Here is a 22,462-nt window from a genome sequence, read left to right as displayed (position 1 = left end):
AGGGAGAGAACAGGGACATAGGATAATTGGGATCACATGATGCTCCAGAAGGCAGGAGAGGTGGTCTAAGAGGGGTGTGCTTGACTCAGCCAGTGCTAAGTGTTACAGAGAGCCCCTCAAGCTGTCAAGGGACTTGACTGCTTAGTGAGAGGTTAAGCATTCAAGCCAACCCAGAGGTGCCTAGAAAGAAAGACTTGGTGATCTGCTTCCCAGAACTCAGCCACACTGACACATGTGGGGTTGTAATGAATTAGAGGTGACCTGATATTGGTAGGTGCAGCCAAGTCAAGCACGACTCTTAGCGATGCTATGAACAACAGCTCTGAACTCTGTTCTATCTTGTGCCATCCTCATCATCTCTGGGCTCACCGCTGCAGTCACTGTGTCAATCCACCTCATTGAGGGTCTTCCTCTCTTTTGCTGACCCTCTGCCTTTCCAAGCATGATGTCTCTCTCCTCCAAGGAACAGCCCCTTCTAGGAACAAGTCCAAAGAATGGGTGACTAGTAAAGTTATGGAGGGGAAGATAGGATCATAGATTTGACAATGAACTTAAAATAAACAGTTCCATCCATAGAGTGGAGAAAAGAATAAAGAGTGTTCTGTTGGGTGAATGAAGTAAGGTCCAAGCGAATCTTTCAGAGGAGGGCCTACAGTCTTCTTTAGATCTGGGCGAGGGAGCAGAGATAGGAGAAATGCAGCCACTGGCATGTAAGAGGTGTTGCCTGGAGGTAGGAGAGTGGATGCTGGTGATGGCTGTGCCAAATCTGTGTCCACCTGGAAGTGGGAGTAAACTTGAAGGAGACTCTCGTACGAGGCACTTCACTCTGGAGGTTGTGTCCCCAGCACCAAGTTCTTCCCTATTCCCTTTTCACATTTGCAAGGTGGCGATGTCTCTCATGCTGCCTGATCTGGTCCACGTTTATTGCCAGCAGGTAGGTCACCAATGAAAGCCTCATTTAACTCCTGCTAACTTAGTGTTGTCAGGAGGAACCAGTTCTTGGGAAAAGATACCATGCTGGGAAGGTAGAGGGGTTAGAGAGAGGAAGACCCTCACTCAACAAGACGGACTGACTGTCACACAGTGACCGATGGTTACAATGGCCTTGAGCGCACCAGGGATGGGAGGATGGTGCCCACAAGGTGCAGCTCTGTTTCTTAGGTCATTAGGAGACAGAGTTGACCTGACAGCACCTAACAACAACAACAATTTAATGGGCACTTTCCTATAGGCATGAGCATACTGCCTACTTCATCTTTCAGATATGTTCTATGCATTTGGAAGTCGAGAGGAGTAAAGGCAGGTGCACAGTGCAAGGGCTTCACAAGCTCCAGGCTCTCCTGGCCCCTGGTATAACCTGGTATCACGTATAATAACCAGGTAATTGTGACCTGCCACCTCCATCCTCTAACGCACACTGTTCCACCGCCCAGCTAGGTACCTTACCTGTGACTTTGCTTCCTCGCCTTTGGTCTTGATACAGGGGCTTAATTTCAGGCTGGGGGTCTCTTGGTTTTTTGACTTTTTTGTCTCCAGGCACCTGTGCCTCTGCCGGATGCTGCCCTTCTGGATCGAAGAGTCCTTGGGGATCCTGGAGGGAAAACCACAGGAGGTGTGAGACTCCTCTGCTCTTGGAGCAGCACTGTTAGCAGCTGGAGATACCACAGAGCGAGCTGGGGAAAGCAGGGCATCTCGAGAGGCTGTGCTGTACGTTTCCGCAGTCACGCACCACTGGGGAGAGGGGCAGGTGCCGCTTAGAACAAGCCAACAAGGCAAGTCAGAAGCTGCTGGGTAGATGGGATTTCTGCAATGTAGCCAGCATCAGCCACGAGCCCATGCCCTCACACTGCAACCAGGGGTTCAAGATCTCAGTTGCTGAAAAATACTACTAGCTAACTAAAGTCCTGCAACCTGTGGATGAATTAGAGGGGGCCCTGGTGGTTCAGCGGTAGAATGTGCGCGTTTATGCAGGAAAACCGAGGTTCAATTGCTCCACACAGTAGAGACATGCATGTTGTTATACTGCAGGGGAGCTTTCAGCTGGGATTTCCGACTAAGACTAGAAAGAAAGGCCTGGCAATATAATCGCAAAAATCAGCCAGTGAAAACTCTATGAAGCACAATGCTCTGCTCCTCAGTCATGGGGACAGTGCAGGGTTTTATTCTACTGTGTATAGGAGTCACTTTAAAGCAGGGGCCAACTCTACAGCAGTTAACCAAAACAACTTATGAAGTGTAATTCCCTCTTTGGATTCAGGATAAAAGTAGTAAACTGGTATTTCCAGATTTTAAGTCTTAGCGTCTCCTCCAGGTGACCACTGGCTGCTTTTTGCAGATTAGCTGAGAACCTCATCCAGTAGCCCAGCAAAGGGTCAAAGAGGTGGGAGGATACCTGAGTTCTGGGTAGACATTCTCCAGATACCACTTGAACGTCTCACAATGTAGAGTGCTCCTCAGATTCTTCCTGCTCTCAACACTGTCGGTGAAGAGACACGAGAGAATAGAACAGTTTGTGAGTGAGCCACCTGCAGTGCCCGCCCAGGCTGCACAGGGGGCTCACCTCTGCGCCATGTCCCTCCTGGGAGTGCCAGAGAAATCCTACAAGCAGAGGCTTCTCTAGCTCTGGATCTAGCTATGGAAACACTTAGCAACATTTTACCACAGCACAATGATAACACTGAGAATCGACACCTTGACTTGAAAATGGAATTGGAGGTGTTTTCACTTTTCGCTAAACACACAGCTGTGAGAACATTCATTGAATTGTATTAAATTCACTCCAGGACTCTGGGTCTCCGTACAATGTCTTTGGATTCTGCAGTCAAAATACCACCTACCACAGTCCCAGTCTCAAAGAACCCTCCTCTCCATAGGCTGGGCATGGATCTGTTAATTAAATATTTACTGAGTATCTTCTCTATGTCAGACAGTGTCCCTGAGTTGGAATACGATGGAAAATATTTAAATAAAAAGAAGGTACAAGAAACACACTGCACGTGGGAATAGGGTGGGTGTACAGGACGAGCTGTGCCCTCACTTGCTGGGTCGACCGTGGTTCAAGTTGAGGAAGAATGGATGTTATGCAGACAAAGTAGAAAGAGTGTGAGAGAAGGGGCTGCTTTTACAGACACGGTAATGCAAAGAAAACTCAGTGCATTTAAAGAACAGAAAGAGATAGAGGTCTGTTGACAAAAGTAGCATCATAGGGGTTTAAATAATGTGTCCATGTGAGGGGAACTGAAGAGGGACACGAGTAGGACTAAGACAGGGACTCAGGATAAAGGGCCTTGTGAGTCATTGTCAAGTTCAGCCAAATAACACATAGACCTATAATATCCTCAATGATTTGAGGGAGGGAGTAGAATGATCAACCAAACAAGATCCATAGGGCAGTTTTTACCCAAAGATAAAGCTCAAACTGCAGGATGGGAAAGGAGGACAAATGGAAATGAGAGACATAGGAAAGAAATGCCATTTCAATGTGGGGATTGTAATCAATGCCACCAAGCACAGTATGTATGAGCTATAGGATGGGAAACCACTTTTTTCTCTACGTTTTCATTAAAATAATAATTAAAAAAATATTGGAAGCTGGAGTGAGGTCCACTTCCAAAACAGCTTGCCTCTGTAAACTCTATGAATTTGGAGAAATGATGAAAGTTATACAAGTGTTCAGGTCTTTCATTCATATGGTCTCTATGACTCACCTACGACTTGATGGCACTTAAAAGAAAGAAAAATAAATAAAGGAAATGGGTTGCAATTGTTGGGATCTGGACAGAGAATTGCTATTTGTATTTTAAGGGTATTTTACTGCTGGACAGTGGCGAATGGGTCTGATGGGGGGAGACTGGGGACAGGGGAAAGCAGGCAGGTGATGGTTGTAGAACATGAGATGCTGAGGGTGCTTTCAAAGTACAGAGGAGGGAGTGGATGTAGAGAGAGGTGACGCATCCAAATTCCTCCACTTGTCTCTACTGGTGCCACCAACAATCACTCAGGTCCCATCCACACCTTGCTAACCTCATCCACTTCCATCTCCACTTCTTCCCCTGACTCGGTTCACAAGACGGGACCAGGTGCTCCCTAGAACCAGAACTTCTCCTAGAACACTAACTACACTGGTAAGTAAAAGGGTTGTCCATAAACATATGTGTTTATAGCTTTCATTTATCACCAGATGATAAGCCCTGTGAAGATAGAACTTATGTCCATTGGTTTAAAATGCTGAATATTATTAACAGTGCGACTAAATTCCAAAATCAATCTCCACAATAGTCTACGTGTTTCCTATTTCCAAAGGGGCCCTCTAGAGTAGTGAGAGAAGATCTTCACCCTGAAACCTACAGCGTCCATTTTCAGCAGGAAGTAGCTAAGAGAATACGCCATCTCCTTTTCCTTATAAATCGGTGAAATCTCTCTCAGGGAGGAGTGATAGGGAATGGCAAAGGACACACTGACAAAGGAGATTAATCAGAACTGGCTTTGACAAGCACTGTGGAAATGGGATAGTTAAAACAGACTTTCAAGGGGGAAAAAAGAGAGGAACGAACTGAGGGTGTGTAGAGAAAATAGTGCAACAATGAATGAATGGAAACCCAAAATCTCTGTAAATGTTCATTAAAATTAATGAAATAAAATTAAAAAAAATGCTGAATATTCAGTGTTTGCCAAAGACCTGACTAGTCAATTCCTGCAGGAAGCAATGTTACTGACTAGGAGAGTACCTTGTGCAGGGGAGGGAAGACTCAAGGACTGCACCAGGCTTCCGACTTGGACGACAGGATACAAAGAAGATGGTGCAATGAGGTGGGGAATACAGGGTACGGAGCAAATTTGGGGACAAACTGGATTTAGTACTTGGTGGGTTAGAGGATCCTGGGAGACATCCAGGTGGAGATGTCCAGGTGATAGTTCGATTGGAAGAGTCTGGGGTTTAGAGAAGAGAGCTGGATTACAGAAAGAGGTGGAGAATCACAGCACAGATATGGTGGCTGGCACCAGGCAGAATGTACAGTAGGAAGAGAAGAAGGTTTATGACAGATGCTTGGGAAGAACAAGATGCAAGAGACAGGATGAGGAAATGAGCTGAAAATTGGAATGAGCGGGGAGCTGCAGGGGCTGGTAGAAGGATTGGAGCCAATATTGCAGTTTAGGGAAGTCCTAGGCTCTGAGGAGTAGAGAGGGGACAGAAACCATGATGTCTCATGCTGAGAGGTAGCAAAGCAGTGTGATGGTGAAAAGTCCAAGCAAGGGGCTCACAGACAAAACAAGGAGCTGGGTAGAGCCAACTGAGAAGTGGGACAGAGTCTCACAGGGCCAGAAGTGAGTGGGGCAGAGCCTCAAAGGCCATCAGGGAGGAAGGAGGGTCACAAGGAGCTGGACGTGCATACAACTGTGACATCAAGCTTGACTCTAGGAGCATAAAGGGACAGAGGTGTAGGGGCTGGGCGAGGTTGGAGGGACAGAGGATTCTGTAGCTTGTTTCTTCCTTCTTTCCCTCCCTACTTTTTTTTTTTAAGATATGAGATACTAGAATAAACTTAAATACTAAGGGGAAGAGTTGCAATAGAAAAAAGACTAGAGGTCAGGGCAAGAAGAGGCATCTGAAACATGAAGGCCTCTAGTAGAGGGGTCAGCATTCCAGTCACACACTAGAGTCACCTCAGGGTGTTTAGAAATTCCACAGCACAGACTACGTCCTACACTAAGTTAAATCAACTTTCTGCAGATAGGAATATAGGTCTCATAATTTTTAAGCTACATAGGTGATTCCAATGTGCTGACAAGTTTGGGAACCATCCTCTTAAATCTTGCTTCTCTAATGATGGTCCTCAAACAAGCAGCACCATGCACCCCAGGAGCTTGTTAGTAATGCAGACCTCCTGAATCAGAATCCATATTTTAACAAGATCCCCAGGAGATGGACCTGTACATTAAAGTTTGAGAAGCTCTGCTCCAGGAGGCAGGAGATGAGTGCAGGCAGGGGGTACTCTCTACATGTTGATTTATGAATGAACCCAGGCATGAATGGTGGAATGAATCGAGTACAGGTGGAGTGCTGGTCTAACACAGCAGCAAGCACAACTTGTCCTTTGAAAGGAAAAAGAGAAGGATGTAGAGCAGAAGGGGGATCATCTACTGAGAGTGCAAAGAGGTCATGGTTTAGTGAATATAGAGGAAGTGGAAGTAGAAATGGAGACAGAATGATGAACAGGTAAGTGGCAGATCAGTGGGCATTCTGATGCCTCACCACAGCTGATGGGCATGGCTGTATTTCCCAAGTGCAGTGAACACCAGGGAATGGAGTTGAGGAAGCTTTGCCAGGGTTGAGAAAACTTTGTTAAGAGGATATTGATAGATGACCATTGGGCCCAAAGACATACAAAGACAATCTTTTAAACAGTCTCTTTAAGCAAGAATGTGGAACCTGAGCTGAAGATGAACAGAGTTCAAGAGGGGAAGGAAGGCCAGTAGATTTTAAGTTCTAATAAGGAATGAGAAGTAATGACTTGAGAGGTTTTGAGTAAAAGAAACAGAGGGCTAGATGAATTTATGACTGTAGAGGTGGAAATCATTTGGCTGGCACAGCAGATCTAAACTTCAAGGGCCTAACTCTTGGGGAATGTTGGGGAGGAAGGGAGGGTCTCTGGCTAGGATAGATCACCTAAGCTCCAGATAAGTGTAAGCCTCCCAACAGCCTTTAATATGGGGTAGAGAAAGCTCCCCTGTATTTGGCTGTACTGGCTTGAGAAAGCTCGCCACCTGAAAAGTTGGCTGCTGCATCTCTGTTGAGCTGGGAGTGGTCTGCAGGAGGCTGAGGTTTTTCGATCCAATCTGCCTGTCCCACGTCTGTAAGCCAACCCTATCCTGTCTTTCTGTTTACTTGTTCATGTATAAGTGTGCTGCAGTCCCCAATTAAGTTGAGCTGGATTGATTCTCTGATCCTCTCCCAGAGTGGTGTATCTCCATCATGCTTACCCCCATCAGGGTGTCGCTGTTGGTTGCCAGCAAACAGATAGTGACACCTAACTAATTAAGTTTGGGCTGCAGAAAACCTACCTGTTCAAGTTTATGCAACTAGTTATTGTTTACCCCCAAAGAAATGCAAATGATAATATGAATGAAGTTGTAATTTTTTTCTACTCAAACCAGCTCTGGGTTATGAAATGTTTTGGTTTTTCTGTTTGAACCATATGCTTTAATCCTATATTTCTCTCTTTTCTCCTTTATTTTAGAGGCAAGGCCTAGTGGGAAGAAGCTATAGTTCCATCCCAAAGACACATGGTTTAAATCCAATAGCTGCTTCATGGGAGGAAGTTGGGTCATCTCCTCCCATGTGATTTACTACCTCTGAAAACCTGCTAGAGGGTCAGCTCTGAGTGGGTTCTGACTTGATAGCACACAACAACATAAAGGCACAGATGGTGAAATTTCATCACACATACTTTGGGTATGCTGTTAGGAGGGACTAGTACTTGGAAAATGACATGCTGACAAAGGTGGATGTCAGAGAAAGAGACATCAAGAGGAATGACACAGTGACTGTTACAATGGTGGGCTTGGGCATATCAGAGACAGTAAGGGTGGCACACGATAGGGCAAGGCTCATCTCTGCTGTTCTTAGTGTCGCTATGAGTCATAGCTGACTAGACAGCACCTAAGAACACCACCACCACCCATGCATGTATTTATAGCATATATTCTAATTGTTGTTGTGCTGTTATAAGCCATAAATGAATGTAGAAATATCAGTTGCCAATTACATATTTTGTTTATAAAATATTTACAATTAAAATTTTTCAGGTACAGGGTTTAAACATTCTTCTAGGTCATAAAGCCCTGGTGTGTCCACTTGCTGTACAGAGGTAACCTGTGGTCGCTGTGAAGCTGAACACTGAGACACTGATGTGTCAAGTGCAATAATGGTTACCCATGGTGGACGGTGTTGGGTGGAGCTCCCTGATTAAAACAAGCTTGGAAGCAGGAGTGGCATCCACTTCCGTAATAGCTTGCCTCTGGAAACCCTATGAACCTGGAGAGAGGATGAAAGTCATGCAAGTGTTGAGGACTTTCGTTCATAGGGTCGTTAGGAGTCGCTTATGACTCAATAGCACTTAACAACATAGAGAGAGACCAGTAGGCCTAGTGGACCAAAAGTGATGCTGCCAAACCAAAGGTGGGTGACTCTAATCCACGGCCCTCAGACCTGTTTTTCATTGTTTTTGGTCAAACATTCTTCTAGGTCATATAGCCCTGGTGTGTCCACTTGCTGTACAGTGGTAACTTGTGGTTGCTGTGAAGCTGAATACTGTGACACTGACGTGTCAAATGTAATAATGGTTACCCATGGTGGACAGTGTTTGGTGGAGCTCCCCGATTAAAACAAGCTTGGAAGCAGGAGCGGCATCCACTTCCATAAATAGGTTGCCTCTGGAAACCCTATGATCCTGGAGAGAGGATGAAAATCACACAAGTGTCGAGGACTTTCGTTCACAGGGTCGCTGTGAGTCACCTACAACTCGACAGCACTTAACAACAACAACAGGGTTTAGTGTCATAAATTACATTAACCATGTGAGGCACCCATCACCAATCATGTGTTACCAAATCCTCTCTTACCAAACCTAGCTAAGCCTGGTTTTGGTTACCATCCTTCTCTTACAACGTGTGATCTACGAAATGTTTCTTCACTTGCTTAAGCCTGATTCTTCTAGTCTGTAAAACAGGGATAATTAACCCACACACAGAGATTTGGGAGGATTAATCACTTATGTAACGGGATCAAGTGTTAAATATTCTCTCTCTTTCTGTGTCTATTCCCATGAGGATGGAGTGTTGCTGTTGCAGACACCTGTCTGCATCTTCTTGCTCTGAGGAAGAAGGGAAATGTGGGGCTGTGTGTCCAGGAAACAAGAGGAAGACCGCAGGAACACTGACAGACCTGGAAGGGACACAGGTGTTTAACCCAGTCTTCTTCATTTCTGGAAGAATTCACCTCCCTGTAGGTTTCCAGATAATAATTCCACAAAAGGTCCTAAATTTCTGTGCTCCATTCCCAGGATGGGGTAGACTGTAGGAATAGGAGGCAGGAGAGTCATTCTCCTCAGTCCTGGCAGAACTCCGAGGCTTGGGGAGACCCCTGAGTAAACCGTTATCCTATAGACCTGTCAGGGCCTGCTTGTCACAGACCTATGTGGCTTTTCTTTTTTCTTTTTCGTTTTCCTTTTTCTTGGATCCATAATCAACACCCTTGGTACCAGCAGTCAAAAAATCGAGACATGTTGCATTGGGAAAGTCTGTTGTCAGGGACCTCTCCAAAGTGCTGAAAAGCAATGATGTCAGTTTGAAGAATAAAGTGCACCGATTCAAACCATAATCTTTTCAATTACTTGCTATGCGGCTGAAAGTTGAACAGTGAAGAAAAAGATTACAGAAGAACTAATGCCTTTGAGTTGTGGTGTTAGAAAAGAGTGACGCATATCCTCTGGCCTGCCAAAGGACAAATATGTCTTGGGCAAGGTGTAGCAGGGGGCTCCTTAAAGGCGTGGATAGGGAAACCTCACCTTGTATACTCTGGGCATGTTGCTGGGAAGAGCGAATCCTTGGAAAAGTGCTTCATGCGTGGGAAGGTATGGGATCAGTGAAGGAGGGGAAGATCCTCAACACACTGACACAGTGTGGATGCTGAGGATGACCCAGGACAGGACAAGGTCCAGGTCCATGGTTCACAGAGTCTCTATGAGTCATAGTTGATTCAAGAGCCCTGAACAACAACAACAACTGCATTCTTCAACTAGAAAGATACTTACTTCCCAAAGGGCCTCTCTAGTGCAAAAGGCCTGGCAGCATAATAGTACTGTTTGTATTCATCCATCCATACCTCAGCTGTCCGCTTGGTGTTCCTAGGGAGACAAGAAGTGTCAGAAAGGGGAGGAGAGGACTGTGGCACATTCTATCAAAAATGCACACATGTGGCCAAGTGGGTAACACCACCTAGACATCCACGTGGCACAGACACCACAACCCGCTAACATTGTCTTTGCCAGGCTCGGATCCCAAATCATGCCACATTAATCTCCAAATGGGTTTTTACTCCAAGACCTAGGGTTTATTATGATAAATACACACATAGAGCATGTTGCTAGAAAGGCCTATTCCTTGGAAAGGGACATCATGCTTGGAAAGGTGGAGGATCTGTAAAAGAGGAAGATCCTCAATGAGATAGATTGACACAGCGACTGCAGCAGTAGGCTCAGGTGTGTCAGATGGTGAGATGGGACAGGATAGGACAGGGCTCAGATCTGTTGTTCATTGACTCGCTATGAGTCCTCCTTGACTTGCAGCACCTTACAACGACAACAAAGGTACGGGCCAGATGAATCACACCAGAAACTGAACTTGTACTGCCCTCATTATAATAGGGACAGGAGGTCCTGGATATCCCTGTGCTGCCAGAGATCAAGTGTGAATAGTTAGGGCTCATGTCGCACGTGTCACCACTGGTCGCCTGTGGGCCTGTGCTCTCAGATGCTTCCTTTACTTGGGGGCAACGCTGAGGTCACAGGCTCCCCAAAGGCAGCGTCAACCACTGACAGGTCCTCGGAGGCCAGGCTATTAGCTTGGTGCAGGTGTAAAGGATTAAGTAATCAAGCCGTCTCTTTTTCAGGTACTCTATCTGAACGCTTCAGATTTTTCAATCAGGTTATTTGTTCTGAGTCTAAGCCCAAAGGTCACAGAAAAAGTGCTAAGGAGCGAGGTGGACACTGTGATGCAGTCAGGGTTGTAGAGGTGCCAGGAAAAGCTCCAGAGTATAAAGGAGAAGGAACAGGAACAATTAATGCCCAATGCAGCATGGGAGTAAGTGGCATCTGCCAAGGCCCAGGGAAGTGAACTTGGGACCTCATTGGGACTCGCTCCTCCAGCTACCTGGTTCTGTGATGGGGAGGAGGCATTTGTCAGAGGAGAGCGGAAGGCCTTCTGAGCTGCCTGACCTAGAATCCAGCTCTGCACGGCCAGTGCAGTTCTCAGTGCATCAAAGGCATTAACAGCGCCTTGCTGGCTCTTCCACTGGCTTAATTATCTGCAAATTGGACATGTAAGAGACATCTGTGCCACATTCTTTTTTTTTGTGTGTGCCACATTCTTTCGATCACTGATTTACCCACCAGTGGCAGGCTGGATGTCCACCAGTGATGGTCCCATCTCTGTGACAATGCTTGGACCCCTGGGCATTGGCACCTCGCTCCCAGTCCAGCATCTCCCACGTGGCCACGTGAGATGCCCGCCACCCCAAGCTTCCCTTTCCTTTCTGAAATACTTGAAAGCTCAGCCGGTCCTGAAGGTGTGTCCTCCCCTGCCCCTTGGTCTGCTCTTTATCTGTCAAGATTTGGCAAAAGTGTTTCTTATTTTCCTACTGCTCAAACCCACACTTGGAGAACAGGAGGTTAGGATTTGACCTACACCTCGTCATATGTGTGGGTCACCCTCCCATACAGGCTGATCCAGAGAGCAATGTGGCTTTTGTCCACCCAGAACCTCACAGAGCAGACAAGATAGCTGCAACCATCGCTTCCTACCCATGGTCACCTATGCCCTGGACACTCACTTACTTTATATAAGTATTGGCATTTCCATCCGGGAAAACATATGGGTGCTTCTTCCGGAAGACATGCCCCACACGGCTGCAGGGGAGGATCTCCAGGCTGCCACCACACATCCACACCCTGAAGGAGATTTCTGAAAGACAGTCATATGCCTCCTGTCACCAATTCTGGCTTGCGAGACAGGAGACAGGAAGGTGCGCAGCCAATGGGACCTCAAGTCTAATGACACGGTAGGGGCCTATAGCAATCTGGTTTTGCCATGGTGGCAAAGTCTTCCCATTCTTTGAACAGCCTCAGTTTTCCTCATCCATAAATAAGGATGATAACTGTATTATGTCAGAGGGTGACATGAGATTACACAGAAATTGTGTCTAACGTGAAGAAGGCTTACACGCCGGGATTAGTTAGGTGACGCTAGTCCTTAGAAATGGACATCATGCTTGAAAAGATGGCGGGTCAGTGAAGGAGAGGAAGACCCCCAATGAGATGGAATGACATGGTGACTTCAGCAACGGGCTCTAGTGTGTCAGAGATGATGAGGATGGCACAGGATAGGACAGGGTTCACGTCAGTCATTCATAGGGCCACTGTGTGTTGTAATTGACTCAACGACACTTAACAACAATCACCACCCCTGGACAGGATAATGGGAGAGACTTTAGCCTAGGAAACAGTAGACTCATAAGCAACTTGAGATGCTCTTAAACACGTGGAAGGTCCCTGTATGGGAAGATGGACTATATTTGCTGCATATGGCCTCCAAGTGTTAGAAGCAGGCTAGGGAAGAATGACACTTGGTTTGGCTAAGGAAGTACTTTGTAATATTTGGGGCTCAATGGAATGACCATCAAGAGAAGTGTGTTTCCAAGTAGGCATTGCCCAGACAACTGCATAGCCAGATCCCAACAGAGAGGACCAGCCCCAGCAGGCACTTGAGCCAGACAGAGGTCCACAGCCCTTGACGACAGAGGCTATGAGAGCAGTCCCAGGAGGTGGAAAGTGCTAGAAGCCTCAAAACTTGCTGGGAGGGTACCCTGGGTGGCGCTTTTGCTCACACAACTCATTTCCCCCCTCTGATGCTTCTATGGGAAGCTAGAGGGGTGGGTGTGGAGAGGCAGTGGAGGCAGCTGTGACCAGGCCTTTCACTTGCCCCTCTTAGACCACTCACTGGCAGGCTTGAAGCAGTGATCCCTCCTCTTGGAGGTGGAAATGGCAGCATGTGGAATGAGAATGGGCGTGTACTGGTTCTGGTGGAAGAATATTTTATCACTGACATTGTTTAGGATTGTGAGCACATGCTGGTAATAAAAGGCAGAGAGATGATTAGCAGTTTTATTACTGCTTTTTTTTTAAATTTTTATTTTATTTTATTATTTTTGTGTGCGTGTACCGTCAAATCAGATCTGACTGGTACAGGAGGAGATTGCCCCTCCTTCCCCGGCAGAGCATCTGGTGGATTCGAACCGTGCACCTCTGGGATTGTAGTTGCAGCTTCTTGCCACTAGGCCACCAGAGCTCCCCTTATTACTGCTTTTAAATTATCTGTAGTGGGCCTCCTTATTGCCTACCCCCAGCACAGGCTGCCCTCCTGGGTTTGTCAATGGAAGGATAGGGCAGCTTCTTATCTGTGAGACTTCCTGTCTGCCTCCCACTTAAAGTACAGGAGGACAGGCTAGTTATGGAAAATGGAGACAGCCTGGGTGAGATGCAGGCCTTCTCATGCCTTCCTACCATACATCTGTAGCTTCCAGCAACCTGAGCGCCATCTGCCTGCTTCTCCTGGTTTCTCTACGACGGGTCTTCTCTCCTTGAGCTACCCTTTCCATTTTCTGCACTTCCTCTCCTTTCACTCCAAGTTTCCAAAGCAGAGGCTTGGGCTCAAAAAAGGTTCCCTGTGCAGTATGGCCCTTTCTCAAAAAGTTGGATATAGAAATATAATTTGACCCAGCAATTCCACTACTGGAATACCCCTCAAAGAAACCAGAACTGCCGCTCAAGCAGATATATGCACACCCATGTTTACTGTGGCTTTGTTCACAACAGCAAAGAGTTGGAAACAATCCAAATGCCCATCAACAAAGGAACGGATAGAGAAGCTGTGGTACATTCACACAATGGAATATTATGCAGCACTGAAAAACAAAGAACTAATGAAATATTATACAAAATGGGTGATCCAGGAGGACATTATGCTGAATGAAATATCCCAGTCACAAAAAGACAAATACTGCATAATGCCACCGTTACAGAACAGGACTGATATGGGAGGTGGGAGGAAACTAAGGAAAGAGGGGATAAATAATGTACATGACATTGAAAGAGACAAGGGAGAGAACTGTATAAAAGGAACATATGATTAGGTATTAATAGCATGACAAGAGTGCAGAATAAGAGCTGCATAGTAAAGTGGTCGGGGGAGGGGTGGGGACTGTATAACAATGAAAGGACTTTTTTTTCCAAAGAAAAAAGCGAACTGGGGGGGGGAGGGGGGTCAGGGAGGAAAATGTGCAACAATGAATGAATGGAAATCCAAGTTCTTTATAAACTTTCATTAAAATAAAAAAAAGGTTCTCTTAGGATGTTATCACAAGAACATACTGGAGTAGGATGGATCCTAATCCCATCTAAGTAGTGTCCTTATAAAATAGGAGACAAGACAGACAGATGCAGATGAAAGAAGACCCAAGTGAAGCTTCATCCATGTGAAGCCAAGGAACACCAAGGATACTGGGGGCCACTACAGAGACCAGAGACCTCAAGAGACCAATAGGGCTGAAACCTTGATCTTAAGTCTCCTAGCTTCCAGAACAGAGGTAATGAAGTTCAAAGGCCACTCTGTGATATTTGTTACAGCTGCTCCAAGAAACTAATACAGTCACTGAGCAAACAAGTGAGCTTAGTTAGCCACCCAATATCTCCATTTCCATATGATGATTGGCTTATCACCATAGACAGAGAAGGGGCTGGACAGTGAAATGATGTTAGTACATCTGTGAATCTGAGTCTCACTATGCTTTTCTTGACAAGCACGAGATCTACTGATTTCAATCAGCTTCTCACGGGTGACTCAAAGCTGGTTTTTCTCTAGTTCCCAAAAAAGAAAACTTGGTAATCCCTCAAAACTAGAGATTAAGTCCTTGCTTGTTAGATATAACCTAAAAATTTTATGCCAGCTTCCTTATAAAAATATGCACGTTTCAGCTATGGTCTCTTCCTTTCCATATATTCAAATGAGACATATGTCTCTCCTCATTTGCAAAGTTAATTTCTCCAACCTATGCCTCAACTCCAGCCCCCACCTCCTTCCTCCACAACTTGTTTCTCAGTTTCTTCTGTGTTTTGCTTCTTTCTGAGTCGAATAGCACAGTCGTGCACTTGCAAAGTACTAGCACTTGAACTTGGTCCTTTTCCGCTTTCCTTCTGAGCTCCTGGCATTCTCTTTCTTCATTCCCAAGCCGTCTTTCGTGCCTTGCTGAGTCTTCATTCTTTAGCAGACTCATCCAACGCCAAGGTTCTCTTGAGGCTGGGGACTTGCTTCAATCTTACTGATTCCCACTTTGCTCCACGGCTTGAGCACCAACCTCCCGTGGCTCCTGGACGATGATGATCCCATTAAGGAGCTTTGGCTGTGACTAAACACAAAACATCTCCCCACCTCAGTACCTTCTCACAGCCTGCATGCTGCTGCTTCCCCTCTCCCCCTAAAGCCATTCCTTCTTCTTCTGCCCTATTTTTTATTTCTGTGGCTTCAGTCTAAAAGCCCAGAGTATCTCATGTCAGCAGACATTTTAAAGAATATGACTGTTTCATTTACTGCTGGGTTTGGCTTGATTAGACTCTTTCTTAGATGGCAGTTCATTAATGTCCTCCTAACTACCTTTTTCATTAGTTTTTAAACAGATGTCCTTATTTTCATTAATGTCCTTACTTTATAATGACAAAACAGCTCCAATAAGGTAATCTCCTCCAGAGCAATTTGCAGCCTCTGGAAACCCACTGGAGGGTCTGCGTATGAATCAGTTCTGACTGGATGGCAACGAGCCATTGTGTGTTGTTGAGCTTAGAATGAAAGTGTATCTCCCCAACTTCAAGTCTTAAACTCTTGCTCTGACACCACTCTGCTCTGACATCACCATCTCTAATGGGAAATATACCTCTAGATACAAACATTATGACATCAGACACTTGCAAACTACTGAACATCCCATGGACTGTCAAAGGAACAAACAGACGTGTCCTAGAAAAAGCGCAACCAGAGTGCTCCTCAGCAGTAAGGAAGGAGAACTTCGTCTCATATACTTTCTGCATGTTGTTAGGAGAGGCTATTTCTTGGAAAGGACATCATGCTAGGAAAGGTGGAGGGTCAGCAAAGGAGAGGAAGACCCTCAAAGAGGTGGATTGACACGGTGACTGCAGGGATGGGCTCAAGCGTGTCAGAGATGAAGAGGATGGCCCAGGACACGACAGGGCTCAGGTCTGTCGTTCACAGGGTTGCTGTGAGTTGTGCTAGGCTCGACAACACCTAACAGCAAAATACCACCTTTAGGGCAGCCATGGAATTCTTGCCTTCTGTTTGGATGGCCTGGTTTGGTTCCCAGACAATGAGCCTTATGTGTAGTTACCACTCATCTGGAAGCCCATGTGCCACTATGCTATGGTGCCGCACAAGCTTTAGTGGAACTTTTGGACTAAGTTGGGTGGGAAGAAAGACCTGAGGAACTACTTTCGAAGCTCAAGCAGTAGAAAGTCCCATGGATCAAAGTGACCCAATGCCACTGTGCCTGGGATCTCCATGGGTTAACTGGATGCCAGCTGACAATAGCACCACATAAGTGTCTCATTCACTCACTCACTCTTATTTCTCCTGCAGGTCAGCCAATGCAGCCCACAAGAACATGGAACCTGATATGGATTCAGAGCGTCTCTACTCTAGTGACCAGACATCCAGACCACACGTTAGTGAGAAATGAATTACCATGCTCCTTCTAGAGTCATGAGTTACTTTGTCTGGGTGATGCACCCTGATTGAACACACCTGTTAACAAGGTCATGCTTTGGGAGCTCTGGTGGCCTAGTGACAACAAGCTGCACTGCAATCCCAGAGGAGCGCAGTTCGAATCCACCAGATGCTCTGCTGGAGAAGGAGGCGCAATCTCCTCCTGTACCAGTCAGATTTGCTTGATGACACACACACAAAAAATAATAAAATTTAAAATCCCATCACAGTGTCAAGGCTGACACTGTGTATCAGTGTGAATGTGACCACAGTCCTCAGTATAAAGTCATTATTCTATGTGTTGTAAATTCTAAACTCCATGATATTAGTATGTGCACTGGTGGCCTAGTGGCAAGAAGCTGCGCAGCAATCCCCAAGACATGTATTTCGAGGCCACCACCTGCTCCACAGGAGAAGGATGGGCAATCTCCTCCTATGTGATTAACTGTCTCTGAAAACCTGCTGTAGGGTCAGCTATGGGTCGGTTCTGACTCTTCAGTACTCAACAACAGGATGTTAAGGCAAGACTAGAAACTGCTCTGTAAAATTAGGATCATTGTTGCTGTTCTGTGCTGTCAAGTTGGAACTGACTCATTGCTGAGCCTCCAGCAGGTTTTCAGAGGCAGTTAATCGCATGGGAGGAGATAGCTCATCTTTCTCCTGCACACTAGCTGGTGGATTCGAACCATGTATCTTTGGGATTGCAGCACAGCTTCTTACCACTAGGCCACCTGATTAAATGAGGTGCGATCTGTGTAGTATTTGTGTTTGGAGTTTCTGGCAAAAAATCCATACCAAAACCAAACTCAAACCCAAACCCAACCCACAGAGAGGGTTTGTCAGACCTACAGCTGGCTGTCTGGCTCATGGTCTCCACACCTGAAACAGTGACCTGCTATGCTTGCCGACTTTGGACTCACCAGCCTGCGTGTCAGCTGTCTGTGACCCTATTTCCAAACAACAACCTTAGACAGCCCAGTCTCTGAAGCAGTAGCTTCCACAGCCATTAGTCTGAAACCCTGCCTGTCTGTGAGTGACCTGGACTCTGCCTCCCCGATGTCTCCATCTGTGGTCTACAAACGTCAGCAAGATAGACCTTCATACCTGGCACTTGCCTCCGCAAACATGTGAGCCATTTTCTGAAAAGAAATAAATAGCTTTCTTTCTGTATATAGATGTATATGCTTCATTGGTTTTGCTTTTCTAGAGAATCCAGCATAAGACATGCAGTCCGAGCTTTCAGAAAAGTGTCATGATTCCCAAGTGTTGTTTCTGTCAGGTAGGGACTTTGAGTTAGTGACCCTGATGACAGAGAAGCTCCACTCCATAAGATTTTACAGACCCAGATTGCCAGGTATTCCTAGAGTGAAGTCAGTGGGTACATTCAAGCCACCCACATTTTGGTTGAGGTGGTCTTGTTACATGCTGTCAAGTCAGAAGCGACTCATAACTGACCCTCTAGCAGGTTTTCAGAGGTTGTAAATCACATGGGAAAGATTGTCCATCCTTCTGTGAAATAGCTGATGGATTCGAACAGGGTGCCTTTGGTAGCACAACTCATTACCCACCTGGCCACCAGAACTCTGGGCGGAAGTGTAGTTTGGAATGTTTGACTGAACATAGTTTGGAATACTGGATTACTGATTTACTTTGCTTTGGTTTGGGTGGGGCTGTTTTGTTTTGTTTTTAGATGAGAGGGAAGCAGGTTCTTCCTAGGCCTGGAAGCCAGATCCTGTGATTTGTAGTGATGGGCCTTAGCTTTTCATAAAGTCTTGTAATGCTGATGGCCCACCAGTGTTGAAGTGGAGGGAGGCGGGAGCAGTGGACTTTTCCGCTTCAGCTTAGAGCTCTTGTGCGTGCAATGACCTGATCCTGCATAGTCATTGCTTTCAGGCAATCACCTCTGATGAGTGAGGGGAGGTGGGGTCTCTGAGCATAGTTTGTAGGGGGTTCTCGATGGGTCAGTGCCCATATAACCTTTGGATAAATGTCAAAGCGAACCAAATCCACTTTGAATTCCTAGCAGGGAGATGTGTAATTATTATTCCATCCTTGTTGGAGGCACTGTCGTCTTCTAACTTTCGTGAAACTTCAGATTAATATCGGAGAGCAAATTGAACACAGCAATTTCTGTTAGCCCACTCTGGTCTCCAGTTCCCACATCAGAAACAGTGTCTACTTGTTGAGACCATGAATGAGGAACAGGGATTCAGGGGAGAGGGGACAACTTCCTCCCAGTAATCAAACCACAGAAAGCCGCATGTCCAAGCTACCTACACAGACCTAGGCTCTGCTTTCACTGTACAACTCACATTGTAAACAAGAGGAAAGAGAACCATCGGATGTAAGTAAGCTCCATTTAATGTGATGAGACCTGATATGAACGAAGTCCAATATGAATGTGCGCATGCATGTGTGTGCCTCTGTATGTGTGTGTATAACTAGTAAGTACAGTGTGCTAATGTGCCAGGTCGTTAACCTCAACAGTAAGGTTGGTAGCCTTCAGAAAAAGATGGGCAGCCTTCTTTTATAAAGATTTACAGCTTCAGGAACTTGCTGGAGAGTTGATACTCTTTTTTGCATTAGTTAGTTAGTTAGTTATGTATGTGCATGTACCATCAAATCAGATCTGACTGGTACAGGAGGAGATAGTTCCTCCTTCTTCAGCAGAGCATCTGGGGGATTTGAACCGCGCACTACTGGGACTGCAGTGCATCTTCTTGCCACTGGGTCATGAGAGCTCTCCAAGAGTTGATACTCTTTGGAATGACTTGATAGCATTAGGGTTTTAGACATATATGCACATGCATGTATCATACATATGCTGTTATTGCTGTTAGGAACCACTGAGTCAGAACCAACTCACAGCTGCCCCCCTAGCAGGTTTTCAGAGGCAGTAAATTGAACCAGCCATGGTCTTTCTGATTACTCACTATGCATCTGAGATCTGGAAAAGGAATAAGGGGACAGAAAAAGAATTAAAGCCATTGAGCTATAGTGCTGGAGAAAAGTACTCAACATCTCACAGACTGCAAGACAAATAACAAGTATTTCTTGGAGAAAGTGCATCCAGAGTGCTCCTTAGAGGAAAAGATAATAAAGCTTTGTTACACATACTTCAGGCAAATTTCTCGGAGGGGCTATTGCTTGGACAGGGACCTCATGTTCAGAAAGGCAGTGCATTGGTAAAGGAGAGAAAGATCTTCAACCAGGTGGACTGACACACTGACTACTGCAATGGGTTTTTGTAGATCAGGGAGTGTGAGAATGGCACAGGATAGGATGGAGTTCAGATATGTTGTTCATAGATTTGTTATGGGTCAGACTTGACTTGATGGCATCGCATGACAACAACAACCACCAATTACACAGGAAGAGACTGTTCTCTCACAGAGCAACTAGTAGATTCAAACTGTGTTCCTTTAGGTTGGTAGGACAACTCCTTACTAGTAAGGCACCAGAGCTCTCAAAAACATATATAAAATATGTTGTAGTTATGTGTCATCAAGGCCTGCAACTCATAGTAGCCCTAGGCACAACAGCTCTGAGCTCTGTCCTGTCCTGAGCCAATCTCACTGTCTCCTACACACCTGCCTCTACTACCTCAGTCACTTTGTCATTTCACTTTGTCCAGGGTCTTCTCCTGCATTGACCTTCCACCATTCATGATGATTTCCTTTTCCCAGGACTGATCCCTCCTGCCCCAAGTATGCAAGACAGAAAATCCTTGCCTCCAGAGAGTAACTTGGTTTCACCCTCTCCAGGACAGACCTGTTTGTTCTCTTGGTGGTCCATGGTATGCTCAGTACTCTAGCACCACAACTCAAAGGCATCAATTCTTCTTCTGTCATCCTTAGTCACTGTCCAGCTCTCTTGTGCAGAGCAAGTACTTGTGGCCTGGATTAGGTGCACCTTAGCCTCAAGGCTGACATCTTTGCTTTTCAGCATTCTGGAGAAGTCCCTGACAGCAGACTTTTGTAATGCAATTCATATTTTTGTCTCCTGGCTGCTGGTGTCAAAAGTATTTATGGTGGACCTGAGCAAGCTGAATTGTTAACAATCTCAACCTCTTCTCCACCTATCATAGTGTTGCCAATTGGCCCAATGGTGAGGATCTTTGTTTTCTTGATGTTTAGCTTCAATTTCTATTGAAGATTACAGTCCTTAACCTTCTACAGCAGATGCTTCAGGTCTTCCTCAGTTTCAGAAACTTGTGTCATCTGTTTAACACAAGTTGTTAGTTGAGTTTTCATCCAATTCCGACACCACATTCCTCCTCATAAAGACCAGACTCCTGAATGATCTGTTCTGCATATAGTTTGACAATGAATAAAGATGTACTATATCCCTGATGCACTCCTTTCCTGATTTTGAACCATGCAGTATTTCCTTGCTCTGTTCAGAGGAATGCTTCCTAGTCCAAAGTGTAGGTTTTGTATGAGCACAATCATGTAATCTGGAATTCCCATTTTCTTCAAGGTTAACCGCAATTTGTTGTGATCCACACAGTCAAATGTCTTTGCATAGTCAATGAAACACAGGCATCCTTCTGGTACTCTCTGCTTCCAACAAAGATCCATCAGACATTTGCAATGATGTACCCAGTGCCACAACCTCTTCTAAATCCAGCCTGTGCTTCTGGTAGTTCTCTGTCAATGTACTGTTTTAGTCGGTTTTTAAAATAATCTTCAGAAAGATTTTGTTTGTGTGTGATAATATTGACATTGTTTGATAACTCCCACACTATATTGGATCACTCTTTTTGGAATAAGAATAAATATGGATCTCTTCCAGGTAGTTGCCCTCCAGATTTCTTTGCACAACCTGGTTAGCACGTCCAGGGCAGCAGCATCTGTTTGCTGAATTATATAAATTGATATTCCTTCAATTCCTGGGGCCTTGTTTTTTGGTAAGTTCCTTCAGAGCAGCTTTAATTTCCTTCTTCATCACCACTGCCTCTTGGTCATGTCATTTCATGAGATTCTTCTATATCATCCAATTCATTTTGCTACAGGGACTCTGTGTACTACTTCCATCTTCTTTTAATACTTCCTGAATCATTCAATATTCTGCCCATAACATCTTTAAGTATTACAACTTGAGGTTTGAATTTGTTTATTTCCTTCAGCTTAAGACATGCCAAGAGAGTTTGTCCCTTATGATTATCTGACTCCAGCTCTTTGCACATTTCATTATAATACTTCACTGTGTCTTCCTGAGCTGTCTTTGAAATTCTGTTCAGTTCTTTAACTTTCTGATTTCTTCCCTTTGTTTTGGAGTTTTGATGCTCTAGAGCAATATTCAGTGTCTCTTCTGACATCCATCTCAGTCTTTTCTTCCTCCTCAGTCTTTGTCATGAACTTTTGCATTCTTCATAGATGATATTCTTGATATTCTTCCCCAGCTTATCTGGTGTTCATTTATTAGTGTCTAAGACCTCAAACCTGTTCCTGAAATATTTTTTAAATTCAGGTGGGATAGTCTCAAAGTAAAATTTTCGTTCTTGTGGATTTAATTTTCTTTGGATTTAGTTTGAACACATAAGTAATTGATGGTCTGTTCTTTAATTAGCTCCTGACAGTTTTCACAGCTGATATTGGGTTTCTCTAACAATTCTTTCCACAGATGTAATCAACGTGATACACACACACACACACACACACACACACACACACACACACACTCAGAGAGAGTGAGCGAGCGAGCGAGCGAGCGAGCGAGAGAGAGAGAATGCTCTGGTGGCCTAGTGGCAATAAGCTGCACTACAATCCCAATTCATGGCGTGAGTCTCTCTGTGGGAGAAGGTTGGGCAAACTCCTTCCATGTGATTAATTGTTTCTGAAAACCTGCTGGATGATCA

General features: G+C 45.3%; 1 protein-coding gene across 1 annotated transcript in view; it reads right to left on the bottom strand.

Annotated features, from left to right (window-relative positions):
• GALNT14 (UDP-N-acetyl-alpha-D-galactosamine:polypeptide N-acetylgalactosaminyltransferase 14 (GalNAc-T14)) overlaps positions 1-22,462 on the bottom strand; it is a 413,330-nt gene that overhangs the window by 13,556 nt on the left and 377,312 nt on the right. Inside the window, exons 10-13 of the mRNA XM_006901133.1 lie at positions 11,613-11,739; positions 9,813-9,905; positions 2,393-2,476; positions 1,447-1,591 (exon numbers count right to left, since the gene is read on the bottom strand). Of these exons, the coding sequence (XP_006901195.1) occupies positions 1,447-1,591; positions 2,393-2,476; positions 9,813-9,905; positions 11,613-11,739 (449 nt within the window). The remainder of the gene's footprint in view (positions 1-1,446; positions 1,592-2,392; positions 2,477-9,812; positions 9,906-11,612; positions 11,740-22,462) is intronic.

Source organism: Elephantulus edwardii, unplaced genomic scaffold (genome assembly GCF_000299155.1).
Source record: "Elephantulus edwardii isolate Elephantulus edwardi_28Jun2011 unplaced genomic scaffold, EleEdw1.0 scaffold00309, whole genome shotgun sequence".
Lineage (NCBI taxonomy): Eukaryota > Metazoa > Chordata > Mammalia > Macroscelidea > Macroscelididae > Elephantulus > Elephantulus edwardii.
This window is presented reverse-complemented; position numbering and strand designations above follow the sequence as displayed.